Genomic DNA, 15,799 nt, shown 5'->3' on the forward strand with positions numbered 1-15,799 from the left:
GCTAAATGATAATTTTTTGCATGTTGGTTAGTCGTGAGCCAATGTTGCTGTGGAACACAGCTGTAACTGCTTCTTACTGCTATGTTGGACTTGTTGGGCCTTCAGTGCCACTTTTGTGGCAGTAATTCAAGGTAAGCTGCAGTTATTCAAATTGCCATCGAAAAGGGAATCTGAGAGACATCTTGTGAATGCAGGAAAAAGATTCTTGGGGTACATGGAGCAATTTTCCTTATTTAAGATGGTTATTAAACCTTGAAACTTACAGACAAAACCTATGAACTGTAAGGTTTAAAAAGTATACTTGTTGCAGAACTGTCCAGCTTTTAATAGTTTGCAGAGGTCTAAACAGCTTGATCCTTCTGGATCAACAAACCAGTTTCTGAACAATTAAATGTGTTGCTCTTGTGCATAATTGGCTTCCCATGCGTCTCATTATTTTCCTTGTAGCCTCTTCTTCTGCCTAAGGGGTTCCTAGGTTAATCTGTCAACTCCAGTTAGTTTTGAAATTCCTGGGGCCATTTGCAGAGGAATTTCCCCTTCAGGGGCTCCTCATTTCCCAGTTAAATTGTTGGAGTGGTAATATTACCACATTCATTGTCAACAGTTACTCAGTGTTAAGAAGACTGATAGTGAAGGGATTTTGCAGGGTGAAACCAGAGTTCCGAAGAGCATATATGTGTATGTTTGTGTATTTATGTAAGAAATGCTTATAAACTTTACCAAAGAACATAGAAATTGATCCTTTGCATTTCTTATGCAGAAGCAAGTACGCATTCATTCTAAAAATTTGATTAAATACATTTTTCTTGGTCTTTGATGTTCATAAGTAAACAAACAGTAGACCTGTAGAATTCACTTGTTACTGAATTACTTACATTTCAGTAGTAATTCTCTGTTGGTCATGAAGGTAACTGAATAGCATAACATTATTATCCCAAAGTATTTTCCTTAAACATGGTTTCATATTTTGATTTTATAATACTGTGTAATTGTGTTTCTTGGGACATAGTAACCCATTTTGTCTTTACCTGAAGACAAAAAACTGTCCTGAATAAGGGAGATGAGTGACCAGAGCAATGACTTGCATCAGATCCTGCAAACCTTGCTCATGTAACGCAGTAAGAGAAGCTTTTGTGGGTACTGAGAGCCCACATGCTTAGCTGAGAACCTGCTGGAAGTTTGTTCCATTTTCACTAATATTTTATAAACCTGCTGTAATGTTGATGTAGTAGTTCAGTCATGTTTTTTTAGCAAGCTTTCTCTCAAATCATGGCTGCTCATGTTAATAGCAAAACTTGCTTTACTTGCTCTCTTCAAAGAAACACAGATCATATGTGGTTGTATTACAATAATTTTTCATATTGACATAGGAGTTAACATTTCATTTCCCTAATGTGTACTCATCAGGGGGTTTTTATGTCTCTCCATACTGAGTTTTAGCAACATGGTACTGTTCCTCTGTATAGCAATTATATTGCCTGTCCAAAAGCTTGACATACAAGCAGCCTAGCTGACAAAAATAAGCTGAAGCGATTAAAATAACCATAAATGAGGCTGACAATGGGAGCTCTCTGCCATTGTCCCAAAAGATTTTTTGAACTGGAAGTAATCAGTTGCATTCTAAGGTAACCCCATCAGGGATCTTCTAATTGGGAAAATTCCCCCTCGCCAACCCCTCAGCTTCCTGAAAGGAAGTTAACAATGTTTGTGGACCTTAGCAGATTTATTGCTTGTAACCTAGACTATCTAGTACTGAATCATAGTTTCTGGACATAATATTTTATGTAGACAATTTTAAGAACATATTTTCAGAACTTTTTCATTTTATATATGGTCTAAATATTGTGTTTTCTATTCACTTGACTTTTTTTTTTTTTTTACAAATGTGCAGAAAGCAATGTGGTAGCAACTGGAAGTTGAAGTGTTACTGCATCTAATTATTTACAATTCTTTTTTCCCCCTCATTTTTATTCTACTTCACCCATTTAACTAAGATGTGAAGAACGTGTTTTCTCAGTTTTTTAAAATACAGTCTTTGTTTGGTGTAGAGCTTTAACTATGCACGTCTTTGCTTCTAAGTCTTTGTGCTATCTCTAGAGGTTTATTTAAGGCAGAGTTACTCTTAACTGTTGAATATTCTGTATTTCTTCAAATCTCTCTGTACCTACCTGGCGTGTAAGCTGCATGTAGCAGAGATCAATAGTGACCCTCTCTCCTTCCACTTGAACATAATTCAAATTACTACCGTATGTTCATAGCACGGAAGTGATGCATGTCAAAGTTTGGATTTGAACACATGCTGGTCTCTCTGGATGCCAAGTTTTTGTCCCCAAAAAGTGTTTTACAGAAAATGCATCAATAACTTTCTGTGCATTTACAGAAGTGAGACAGATTTGACTGGACACTGATAGTATCTGATTGTTTCACTAACTACTTGTGTGGTTGTTCCATTGGTGTCATATACAGAAATTGTTTAAATTGAAGTACAGTAGGTTTTAAAATGGAATTTGGGAAGTTTTGAAAGCTTGTGCTAATATCAGATTTACTTAGATATTGCTGCAAAACTGGATTTGGCTATATACTTCACTACATCCAGACACTTCAGTGAAGTTAAATTTGACAAATAAAACACATAATTATTTTATTATTATTGAGGTTTTGCTTTGTTCAGTTTGGTTTTGTTTAGTTAAAATTTCAAATCTGTTTTGCTGATGATGGTTCCTATACTCTGTTAAGGGTGGTTTCTACATGCTCTAGAAACCAGATATGGTCTGCAGTGACATTCTTTCCCTTCCCTCTCCCAGAACTGGTCCCTGAAAAGAGGGCAAGCAATGATGGACTCGACATGTTTGAAGGTCTTGCAACTGCTACAGTTTCATCAACTTGCTGATACTGATAATGATTTTACTTGAAACTTTCTAAGCCTTGACTTGTTAGAAAAGGAGCAATTTGTCCTTGAAATAGCAACAAGAGTTGCTTTCTATTTAACAGTCCCAGCTAAGCATGATTTCTCAGCTGGTAGTACAAGACACAACTAGAAATGTGTGTAGCTTTCTATTTCAAAGTGCTATAAATAAAATTTAATTAAATTTTCCAGAATCTGCCTTTTGACTTATTTTAAGTATTTTTTTTATAGCTTTTCCTGAGTTAAATTTTTCCTGTGCTTTCTCTGAACCCAAAATTGTAAAGATTAAGCTTTTCATTGCCTTTCTTCTAAAGAAAAAAACATTACGTGTATATATATATATATATGTGTATATATATATGTGCATTAAAAGCACCATGTAGAAACTTACTGAATGTTAAATGTGTAAAAGCTGTAAAATATATGTGACTTGCTGTAACTATTAGAAGGAACATTTATATTGATGACATATTTTAGATGATATTACTGAAAGATTCTTGGGGTGTATATGAAAATTGTAACTCTGTAGCCGCAAATATAATTTGCTACTGACTCTTTCAAGGCTTGTATGGGGTGTGGTTTAGTTTATTTTTGTTTGTTTGTTTGTTTGTTTTGTTTCTAATATTAAAGTACAGTTAACCAGGATGCATGTAAAAGGTAAAACCACCAAATTATTTAAAAAATAAATCAGAATGTGTTAATTTAAGATTCAGATTAGGCAAAATAGAAGAATCACTGAATGGTTAAAAAGAAAAAATGAAACTATTTCAAACTAAATTGTGCATAACTGATTCATTCATATTCCTCAGACATGTTTGCAAACAAGTCACCCGAATTCTTTGAGGTATGCAAAACACAATATCAATGGTTTGTTGCCAGGTTACAGTCTTTCTAGCTGTACCTAATTAATGCTCCTGGAGAAGAGGAGAGAGAGAAAAGCAGTGAACACCTCTTGTTCATGTATGATTAAGTGCCAAGCAATAGTTGCTAGAACTTTCTGCTCTCCTTCGGGGCTGCAACCAAGGATTATTTATATTCTGAAACAGTATAGTTTAGTCTGTGAATCTTGAGATATAAGAAGTCTGATATGTGAGTAGCTTGCATTGTCAGTGATAAGCTTTAAGTTGCTATGCAGCTGAAGAGCAAATCATATTTCTCTGGGTGGCTTTTTCACTTTGTTCCATAGAGTCATAATCACATAATGCTTCCTGTTCAAAGTGCACATGTGATAAAAGTCAGGCTAGCACTTTTCCAGCTCAGTTTATTTGTCAAAAATATTGCTTCTCTTAAAAAAGAGATTGTATGTGCTTTTTAAAAGTTCACACTGCCTGCCACATGTCTTTAGTATTTTAAGAGTGCAGTGCTTCTCTTGGCATTCTGACATGTTTATAGAATGGACAAGCTGACATATCGCTTCTGCAAAAGGAATTCCATTCCTTCTTTAGGAGATTGTTTCAAGGAGTTCACAGGATGGAGATTTTGGTCTTTTCCGCCAATAATTTAAGTACTGAATAGTTCATTGTCTCTGTGGCAGGACATACATGAAATTTTCAGTGCTTAAGAATAGTTGGTTTGTGTAGAATTAAGTCTGGTGTGATATTGTGCTGTCTTCATTTTGGTTTTACTAAGTGCTTGTTACCTGACTGATCAAATAATATTAAATTTTGTTGACATTAGCATGGGATGCTACTTTAGAAGAACAGTGGGTTTAAGGCTTAGTTGTCTTGTACACACTGGTGTTTGGTAGAGGCCTCAGTTACAGTAGCTCAGCAGCCTCAGGGGAAAAGTAATTTTTTTCTTCAAAGTTCCATAGAGTTACATGTTTCAAAACCTTCAATTTATAAAATGACATGTAGGATTGTAACTGTACTTGGCTGCTGCTTCAAGACTATAGTGATAGCTAGAAGTTATCAGAAAGTTGAGAAGTTAACAGAAACACAGAAATATTTTTTTTCAATTGCTGTAAAAGTAGAAGAAATCTGAACTGTGATACCAGCCACAATTAGTACTAGAATCACAGTTTTTACTAGTACTACAGATCGGTGTAGTACTTGTAAATAGTGCACTCCAGTCTGCTGTAGTCTGATTTATGTTGTGAGTCTGGATGCCATAATTATTAATAAATTAACTCTTTTTTTTTCAAGTTACATTGCTTTTTCTTAGCATTTCTGACAAGAAAAAACGTGGAGAAAAAAACACCCCGAAACCCCATGCGTAACACACAGGAACACAGTGTGTTGCACTTGCCAACTGTCCTGATTTGACTGTGCCTCTAGAAGTTACTCAGGGGGAAAAGGAGGACAAAAGAGTATGGATATGTTTGTGTTTAAGGCCTTTGAGGACTGCTGAGAAGCAGACAAGCACTGCATCTTCTCCTATGCTAGATGCTCTTTCCTGGTTTGTTGGGGTTTTTTGGGTGGTGTTTTTGGTTTTTTTAATCCTGTCAGCTCCACTATAGCCTCTGTATTCATACAGCTCAGAAAAATACTTATCGTGTCATGGTAGGTAGTAATCTAAGAAAAAAATCTAAGAAAAACAAAACATATAAGAAGAGATGAATAGGAACAAGAAGTCTGCCAAGGAAGTCCTCTGTGTTCATCTGTGTTTGATCTGGATAGTGCTGAAGAAATGCACTGTCACTAACTTGCACTAAGAGGCAAAGTATTGGTTAGAATAGATACTATTTTAAATAAATGAGCAGAAATAAAAATGAAGCGGAAAACACCAGCTTTGTAAATAGTCTTTGTTTTTCTGGCCTAATCTGGCTGTGCAAGTGTGGAGATTTTAGTAACAACCTGAAAACTGTCTGTTCTGACTTGTTTAACATTAGAAGCCAAAGCATGACAGTATTATATTAAATAAGAATTTACTTAAAAAAACAAACAGGCAAACCTCTAATCAACAAGGCTGATGTGATTCTTTCCTTGTTTTAACAAAAACTAAGGAAAGTTTCACAAAATGTAAAGCAGAAATTTGTCTAGAAGAACTGTAAACTTCTGGGAGCTGGGGTTCTTTGGCCCTTGTTCACATAAAAAGATAATTCCATAAATATTAAGAACTTTATGGAAAATACATGCTGCTTATCTAGAGGTAGCAGAGATTCTAGTAGTAAACTGCAGTGTGTGCCGAGCATTTCCCCCAATTTTATCTTTAATTCAAAAGGTTGGGGAGGCCTTAGTGATAGTTTACCCTGCAGAGACTTACTGTTTGTTTAGAATTCAGGACAAAGTTGCAGTCTGGATTGGCGTGTTGGCAGACTTATGCCATTGAGGGACAGCAGGCCTCTCTGTTTATAACAGGTTTAATCCACTGGCTTTTAGAACTTTGATTTGAATTGGTTGTTCATTGAAGGTCATATTTGATCAAAACTTTTGTTCATGAAATTCTTAAAATACTGCCTTTCCTTCTCCCCCAATTGCTTTTAAAGCAGCTGAAGAAGCTTTTTGATTTGCCGAGCTTATTAAAAGTTAGATTAATTGACTTTGTAATCAGATTTCAAGCATCGTGTTCCAGACCAGGGATTTCTTTTAGTATGTTTCAAATGTCACTCTCAGGGCAAATTCTGCTAAAGTGCATTTTCATGCTTTGCTGAGAAATGATTGCTGATTTTGATTTCCATTACAGAATCATTAATATTGTTAATTAGAGTTCCCATGGATAATCACACTTAAGGAGGATCATCCCTGGGAATTGGGAGTATTATAGTTTGAGCATTTGTTAATTAGATAGAATTGGCATACGTAAGACTGTCAGATTTGAGGTGGATTTTTGTGTTTTATTTCTGTTTTTAAGAGTGATTTTGGTTGTAGTGACTTGGGTTGTCAATTTAAATTGGAAGAAATGTTGATTCTTGTTGACAGTGGGGTTAATGTGTTGATTTTTCCTCATTTTCTGTATTCAAAAACCATCCTGTTCCTCCACATTAAGTTCTGTCCAAATTCTATTCTATAGTGTTCACTTAGAAATTTTGCCTTCTTTTAATGAGATTGGTAGAAAAGTCTTATTGCATCAAGAGGAAACAATATGTAGCCTAAAATTTCAGACATGAATATTATGAAATCAGCTCTGATGACCCCTTGCAGATGACTCAGAAACATTGCAACTTTTGCACTCCCCTCTGGCGGTTAGCGACTGAATTTGAATTTCTTTTTATCCTGACTACCTGAAGGGCTTCAAGATTGCATATCCAGTCAAGTGAAAAATGTTTTTGAAATCCTCACTTCACTGTATTTTTTGAACAATAATTTTTACAAGTCTTTGGGATTACCATACATGCTAAAGATTCTCTGGTATAAGATTTCTCTACTTATCTTGCCATATAAAAAGCAAATGGTTTGTAAAAGTTAAAATTACCAGATTGCTTCAGTGTTTGGGCATGGATGGGAAATTGGATGATTAAAGATTTTCTGTGAATGGGTGAAGAATTGGAGCAGAAACTGAGCTTTTACAGCATAGAAGATCTAATAGAGGAATTTGAGCTGTACTCCCTGAATGTGCTTTGCGCCACTGGAAGAAAAACAAGAAAATATTTTCTAGGAGCCAAAATATGTTGTTGAAACTGATGATATGTATCACCATTTTAATGGATCTAGATGACTGCAAGATTAAAACAAATTAACTCTTACTTAAAACTGTTCTGTTATTTGTCTTTGAATTTATAAACTCCTTGAGCGCTGAGTGCTGGCTTTCAGACAGCGCATACATGTAAAATAGGCCACTATAGTCAGCATTTGCAAAAGCAGAAAATTGACACACCAAGCAATGACTGGTTCTATACCTGTGGTTTGGTAGGAGAATGATCATTATCTTTGTTTAAAAAAAAAAAGGAATCAGTTACATTCTGAGATTATGTTCTTTAGAAGGTATAGTAGACAACTGAAGTTTACACGCATTTATATTCATTACTGTTGCATAGAAATTAAAGATGAAGTTATTAGTGTTCTCATAAGCAAAATTAGGAAAAATTTAGTGTTAAACTTGCAGAAGCAGGAGCAATTTCAACTAGAGTAATGACAATAGGATTATGTTTTGTAATTACTGATGTAAGGTCAGGTTGTACAGTAGCACTAAAGGGGACAGTACTCCTAAGTACTCCATACAGTTATGTGCATTTAGTTTTGATTGTGTTTTGTAACATAAATGCTGATGTAGAACCAGAAGAAATTCAAGTTTTGGTAGTCAGAGCTTTCCCCCACCCCTAGATGCATGTACTGGATTGTTATCTATTCCATTTTATTGCTGGGTGGAAACAACAGGAAGAAAGCTGAGTCATATTAATAAACCATCCATGACTTCCCTCGCCATTCCTGCAGCTTTGAGCGATGAAGGAGAACTAGGTGTGGTGGCCTCTCCTCCGCCCCCCTCAGTGTGTGAGGGGTGAAGGCAAGCTTTTTCTCCCTATCTTCCCGTTCCCTTTTGCATAGCTTTTATAATTCAGGAATGCTATTTTGAGTCTCCATTTTTGATATTGTCTAAGTAATCCACTTATCTATGATAGAATTGTAGAATGGTTTGAGTTGGAAGGAACCTTAATGATCATCTACTTCCACACCCCACCCATGGGCAGGGGCGCCTTCTGCTACACCAGGTTGCTCAAAGAAAGCCAGACTTGAACGCTGCCAGGGAAGGACCATCCACAAATATGAGTTTCCAAACTTGCATACACATACCTGTCTACTTCCATCTATTTTAAACTGTTTTTTTAAGTACCCTTTATGCGTCTAAAAAAAGTTCATTCGAGAATTAATCTGTTGATTAGTGTTAAACAGTTTGTTAGGTAGACATTTTTGCATAGCTGACTGATCATAAAATTGTTTGCCTGGATGCTTTCTATTTCAGTTTGGAATTATAAAGGGCACATCGAGTAAAAATTCTCATCCAACAGTTCAGGACCTGTTGGGTGAGAGATGTGAGAAAAATGAAAAAATAATGAGATTTCATGTTACTTTGACTAATGCATGCTTAAAGTGTGAATGACCCTGTAGAAAATCTGAGTCATTCTGAAAACCAGAGCTGCTGTGTTGGATAAAGAGTTGTGTTGCGTAATTTTTTCAGTGGTCAGCTGATCAGACCATTCATTGGTCCGTCAGACCATTTCATTGAACATTCCTGCAAAAGCCAATTTAAAATATACGGAAATAGCATTATATATGCAGATCTAATTTAAAATTAAAGAGTAACCAGAAGATAAAGTTGCTCATGTATGCTGTATCATACTGTTAGTCACTATCCCTATAGTCTTTTCACATATTTCTTTTTGAGATACCGTTATTTTTGGTATGGTACTTTTTTCCCCTTTATCCCTTTTGAAGTATGTGACTTAAGAGAATGGACACTTAAGAACTGACACTCTACAAAAGCAAAATAGCTTCAGACTTCTTTTTCCTTGAGGTAGGCTTTGATAACTAAGGAGGTAGAATTTGTAAATGTTAGGTGAGCCGATTGCAGGAGGAGAGCTTCATTTCCACAAGAGTCTCTTTTTATCTTTCTTTAAAATCAGTCAGGGCTATCTTAAAATTAATCTGCCACTTCTGATGCAGCTACTGTTAAGAAAGCAGGACGTGTAAAATGAAAACAGTTGCTCTGTTTGGCACATAAGCCTGCCCACTCTTTTCTGCACGAATCACAAGCAATAGAGCAGCATTGCTGGCAGCCTTGCTAAAAGGTAATTACAGTCTAGTCTTGTGTTTGGTAGGACATGAAGGTTTTACAGAATTTTCCAAGGCATGCATGGAATCCACCCAGATTTAAGATGAACTACTTGTATGCCACATCCAGCATTTAGGTTTAGAAGTGAGGCCACAGTAAGTAACAAATTTATTTACTCTTAAGCAAGTCTCTTGGCTGAACTAGAAAGGTGCAAAAGGTGTAACATGAGTTACAAAAGTAGAATCCAGGTAACTGGGTGCTCAAGGCTGTGTGTCCAGGTAACCACAGCACAAATCCAGTGACTACTGGATAGGATTTGTTTGTTTGTTTGTTTTAATAGTAAAACTGCCATCAAACAAAATATAGATACTGAGGCAGAGAGACTGGAAATGTAAAATATCAATATAAACCAGAGCTTAGTTGCTGCTGATGTTGTTCTGCAAAAAATAAAAATGGAAATTACAAAGCCGCTAGTTTGCTTTCAGGAAAACTTTTGTAGACTGCATGTAATGCGTGTATATTTGAAAATGCTTTGCCCTCCTTTTTATTCCAGTTCTGTAGCCTTTGATACTATATTAAACCAATTTCCACACTGACATCTGGTGGTAGTTCTGTAATGCTATGTTGCTTGAAATGCTATATATGAGTATTTTGCAGGTCTAAACATTAGATTCTATTCCCTCCAGCCCTTCTAAAGTGATCTTATTGACATCTTAAAATTTTAAACTATCCTTATCAGATCTTTATGCAGCTTCCCACAAGGCAAAAAAGTAATGAATAGATGAGTAATTGCTTAATATTTTCCTCAGCCAGTATAATGCATTAAAAAAACATGTCTGTAGTGTGTGAAGAACACAATACTTAGTTAATTCCTCTCCTGAAGAACTCCTGTGGAAACACAGTGGCATAGTTTTGTTGAGGTCCTATTATACTGATGGGGAATATACATATATATAGATAGATATCTGTGTGAAGTAAATGAGCTCAGAAGAAGTGCCACATCATGCATAGTCACTTTATGTGGCTTTATCCAGAGTCCAGAACTGGCTGTCATGGTGATAGTTTGACTCATCTTGGCTACAATCCCGATCAGGCCTGTACGTCAGTATAACAAACAGTAAGAGCCGTGACAAAGCCCTTCAAAATTTCCACTGAAGTGATTGCAAGGGCTTGCTCTGTTCCTCATCCTAGCATGTATCAGATTGATTTTAAGTTCTGTTTAAAAAATATCTTAAACCAAGACAAGCTGTAGAAGAGACTGGATGAGTTTTTTGTGCCATAGCTCAATGAATCCGTTTAATATTCTTCCCCCCCATCATAGCAATTACACCACGTTATGTACCTTTTTGACATGTGCATGTTACGGCTGTACCTGTAGAGTAAGCTGCTTATAAAAATAAAGTTGTATTTCCTCACAGTGGATAAATTCTTCAGTGAGTTCTGGCTTAGATAATCTCCTGTACTCAGCACTGGTGAGGCCACGCCTGGAGTACTGTGTCCAGTTCTGGGCCCCTCAGTTCAGGAAGGATATTGAGGTCCTGGAGCAGGTCCAGAGGAGGGCAACTAGGCTGGTGAAGGGACTCAAGCACAAGTCCTATGAGGAGAGGCTGAGGGAGCTGGGGCTGTTTAGCCTGGAGAAGAGGAGGCTCAGGAGAGACCTCATCACTCTCTACAACTCCCTGAAAGGAGGTTGTAGCCAGGTGGGGGTTGGTTTCTTCTCCCAGGCAGCTATCAGCAAGACAAGAGGGCTGGGGGAGGTTTAGGTTAGATATTAGGAAGAATTTCTTTACAGAGAGGATAATCAGACATTGGAATGGGCTACCCAGGGAAGTGTTGGATTCTCCGTCCCTGGAGGTTTTTAAGATGAGACTGGATGTGCACTGAGTGCCATGGTCTAGTAACCACAGCAATGTTGGATCAAGGGTTGGACTTGATGATCTCAGAGGTCCCTTCCAACCCAGCTGATTCTATGATTCTGTGATTCTATAGGTTCAACAGACAGATTTTTTATTAGGTTTGTGAATTGTGTAGCTGTTCCTTAATTTGTAGTTAATTTTATGTGTGTAAGATTGAGCAGATTTTTGCTCTTTTTTGCTGCTTTCCATTGCCAAAGTAATGGCAGCCATTGGTTAGTCCTAATGCTACAAAGGTTAATTTTTATTTTCTTTTCTGTGAAGTTTGAGTGAACGTAAATCAGCACACTAAGAAGGTTCATAATAATTTTTCACATTTAAGTATTTGCTCATTAATATGTATAATGGTAAACAGTTCAAGAATTTGGCATCTAAATCAGGTAGTTTAATATGATACAAAATTTACTATATTCACTGATGAGTAAAGAGGGTCATTCAGGTCCCAAAAGGTTGTGAATTACACATTCGATTTAATCTTTTAAGCAAAATAACTTTTATGAATAGTGTTAACTAGTCTGATAAATTTCAAAGGATTTTGGAAAGGAAATCAAGTAATTTATTGATTTAATATGTAATGCATAATTGCTGAGAATTGATGTTTTATTTCTTTTAGCTTTGGGTTAGCCTTAGTATTTTTGTCTGTGTATATTAACACATATTTTAGAATCAATGGTGGTTATTTTGAACTTGTATTCATTTTTATTTATTCATTTATTTAAACTTGTTGCTTACTCTATTTTTATACATTTCTGCATATTTATTGGGCATTTTCTACTTCTCTTTCTTCCTATTAAACAGGTATTATTGAGACTGCAGACCGCCTGGATCGAGAGACTACTTCACATTACTGGTTAACTGTTTATGCAACAGACCAAGGTGTTGTGCCTTTATCATCTTTCATTGAAATCTACATAGAAGTTGGGGATGTTAATGATAATGCTCCTCAGACCACAGAGCCAGTTTATTACCCAGAGGTCATGGAAAATTCCCCTAAAGATGTATCTGTTATTCAGATTGAAGCATTTGATCCAGATTCTAGCTCAAGTGAAAAATTAACCTACAAGATTACAAGTGGAAATCCACAAGGATTCTTCTCAATAAACCCCAAAACTGGTAAGTACAATACAGTGTTTTATTTTATGTATTAATAAATTAGTGTATTTGCATAAATACATAAATCAGATAAAATCAAGATCTTTGATTTAACATTGTAAACAAGCTTTCACAATAGTTAGAGTTAACCTAGTATCTTGGGCTGTGCCAATATTAGTAAGTTATACAAACATGTGGAAGAGGATTTGAGAGTGAAGCACTTGGTTCAAAGTACTTGACATCAACATCATGCGTGTTTTGTAAAGGCTTGGTTCCGAGTAGCTCCACTCTAGACTGGTCAACGTCCATTTGCTTTTGTAGTGCAGTAAATATACAGTAAAAATACATATTTTAGCTTAGTTTCATCCACATTGGTTTTCGCAGTCTCAGTCTTCAAAGCTTCATGTAGAGGTTTTTTGTCAGGCTTTTTTTCTTTTTTTTTGGTGTGGGTGAGGTAGTCTTAGTCTAAGCAAAATAAGCCATTTATTAGCATCAAACTCACTTGTCCCACAGTCAAAAGGGACTTACTTCTTAAGAAACTGTTGCTGGTGTAAGAAAAACAAAATCTGGAAGATAATTTTCAGAAATGGTTGTTATATAATGAAAAGAAAGAGTGGTTTAGTGGTTGTTTGGAAAGCTTCAGAAAAAACACACCGAGTTTTTAACAGGAGAGTACAAATATAAGATCCAAATAACCTTTTAGTACCTGAATTGTGAGTACTGAAATGTGTGTAGCGGAGAGATACAGGAAACAAATAAAATAATCAGTCTTAACTGAAGCTACACAGCAATTTTGAAAACATTGTAAGAGTTGCCTACAATCCCTTGCTTCTGAATGAGCGTAGAAAAAGTAATACATATACTGGATGGTTTTCCCACAGATCCTTTTTAAGAGTAAGGAAAAGCTTTGTTTTATTTGAATAATATTTTGCCGATTTGGGCACAGCTTAGCTTTTCATATGTTGTGTTTAGGTATTATTTCACAGAAAAAATTATGAGAGATGCTTTTGATTCACTCAGCCAGATTTTTTTTTCTCGCAATTCAGAGATTTTTAGATTAGAGGTGCTGTAAAGGTGTAGAGAGTGACTTTAATCTGTAATAAACCCAGTAAGTAAAAGGGAGCCATATTAATTTAACTCTTGCTCATTCATGGAGGGAACTTAGGGGGATTCAAAGGAGCAAAAATGTAGTGAAAAGTATGTTTTGAAGGCTGGGTTGACATTATGGCCTTCATTCTGTTTCGTAGTTATGTTGGCTCAGGGTATGAGAGACTTATGTGCTCTATCAGCTGTAATTGCTGTGTCAGCAAAGCTCTGAGGGCAAACACAGGTATGTTATTTGGGTTATTTCTGACAATAACTTCTTTGTCAGCATGTGCTGCATCTGCTTGTGAAGGTACTGCCAAGAGAGACATATGAAATGGCTATAGCAACAGAAGATCTTTAGCATAGTTAAAGCCTAAATACTAAATTGACAGAGTGTTGGTTTTATGAAGAAGGCAGCCGGAGAAGTAAAACGATAAAAATTCAACTGCAGTCTAAACTGTGTGCTTTATTTTTTATTTGTTTTTCTCTGTGTCTCTGTTTTCTCTCATTTTACATGATGTAAAAGGAAAAAAAAAATCTTTTCTGTCCACTTCCTCACCATGTCTGATTTTGAAAGGATTTTGTAAAGATTTTTTGTCTGCTACGTTGATCTTTCTTCTTGTCTCCATTGCTAATACTGATAAAAATAGGAATGAAATTGCCTTTGAGTTGCCTGGGAAGAACTAAGTGACTGCAGTATTCAAATTGCAAGTGAACATAAACACTACCTACATTCATTTATTCTTTATTGTATATAATTGGCCAACTATTTTTGGTTGCTCTGTCCTTAATTTTCCTGTACCTTGTTTTATCTTCCTCTTTTTTTCTGGTTCTTTCCTATCCCTTTCAGCTTTCTGTATCATTATGCAGCATTTTCCAAAATGTGATTTGGAAAAAGGCACTTGCGTGCCTCCCTTGCTGAAGTTTTGAGATAAAGAAACATCTTTATTCCTATTTAATGGATGGAAGAATTAGGGCATTGGGAGATTGTGACTTGTCTTCAGACAGAGTTTGTAGTTTTCCACGTCAGTAGCTTACTGCCAATCTCATTTATGATAGAAAGGGACCTTGAGGGAACCCAACACACTAGAAGGTGACGTGAAAAGGAACACTTAATAGAAAAGTAATAAAGATTTTCTGTCAAGAGTTTCTTACCTGACTTTCTTGTGGCATGCATACCGTAGAAGCGAGCAGTCCTTCTCAGCTCAGTATTAAAACCAAAAAAGGATAACTGAAAATAATGAACTAATTATATTGCAGGACACAAGCACTGAGAAGAAAAGAATCTCCCTCTGATTTATATTCAGCTGTAGAATTTCCCCCCCCCCCCCAATATAATTAAAGTCACAGGGGCAGGTATTCACCTATCATGCACCATTCATATTACCCTTCATTGCCACCCTTCATTGGTGTCTACGACAGCTACAGTTGTAATGCTAGATAGAGATATTAAACATAGGCAGGAGGGAAAGAGAAAAGATGGGCAGGACAGAGAAGGGAATCCTCTTTGAGTGGCTTCTGTTGTATTCCCAGAGTGCAGTCAAATAAGTTCAATAGATATTAAATAGCTAACTCAAATATATAGTCTTCCCATTAAACAGGACCCGGGATTTTGTGCAGTCTAATGGGCTGTTTTTGCTGTACATGCTCAGTTTGCAACTGTCAGTCTGCAGTGGGCACTAACATAGTGGTCAAGATGAGTTTTGACTGAAGTTATCAGGTTTGTAACTTCTCAAGTCTCTCTTCTGTCTATTGGAAATAAAATACATTTAACCTGAATAGGTTTTATTTGGAGTGAAAGTGCTTTCACTAGGATTGACATGTTAAGGAGTTGAAAAAAACACTTTAAAAGACACTAGTTATCACTGTAGTTATGTATTTTATCTCCCTTGATTAATTAAAATAGGGCTCAGCTGAAGAGTACATTTGACTAGAATTGGAGAGATCAAATTCCTTCTTGTTTGCTTATGTGAGTATGTTACCATTGTTGGGCCTTGTGAGGTTATTGTACTGTAAGGTGTTTGTTTGTAAAAGGAAGAGAAACCTTCACATGGCCCCAGATTTCCCTTCTAACCCCGGGGGAGATAGGGCTGGAATATGAATCAAGTCTTTCACTGTATCCCATTGTAACATTGAATGTGGCAGTAAGATTTAA

The 15,799-nt window shown here is 36.2% G+C and overlaps 1 protein-coding gene across 6 annotated transcripts in view; it reads left to right on the forward strand.

The window, feature by feature from the left end:
- The window catches only part of FAT1 (FAT atypical cadherin 1), a 106,359-nt gene that overhangs the window by 26,009 nt on the left and 64,551 nt on the right, over positions 1-15,799 (forward strand). For all 6 annotated transcript variants that reach the window (XR_007905016.1, XM_051790761.1, XM_051790762.1 and 3 more), the window contains exon 3: positions 12,265-12,579. Coding sequence is in view for 5 of the 6 variants with exons in the window: in XM_051790761.1 (XP_051646721.1) it covers positions 12,265-12,579 (315 nt within the window). In the remaining variant the exon portion in view is untranslated. The remainder of the gene's footprint in view (positions 1-12,264; positions 12,580-15,799) is intronic.

Source organism: Manacus candei, unplaced genomic scaffold (assembly GCF_025592945.1).
Source record: "Manacus candei isolate 608988 ecotype Guabito, Panama unplaced genomic scaffold, ASM2559294v1 h1tg000028l, whole genome shotgun sequence".
NCBI lineage: Eukaryota > Metazoa > Chordata > Aves > Passeriformes > Pipridae > Manacus > Manacus candei.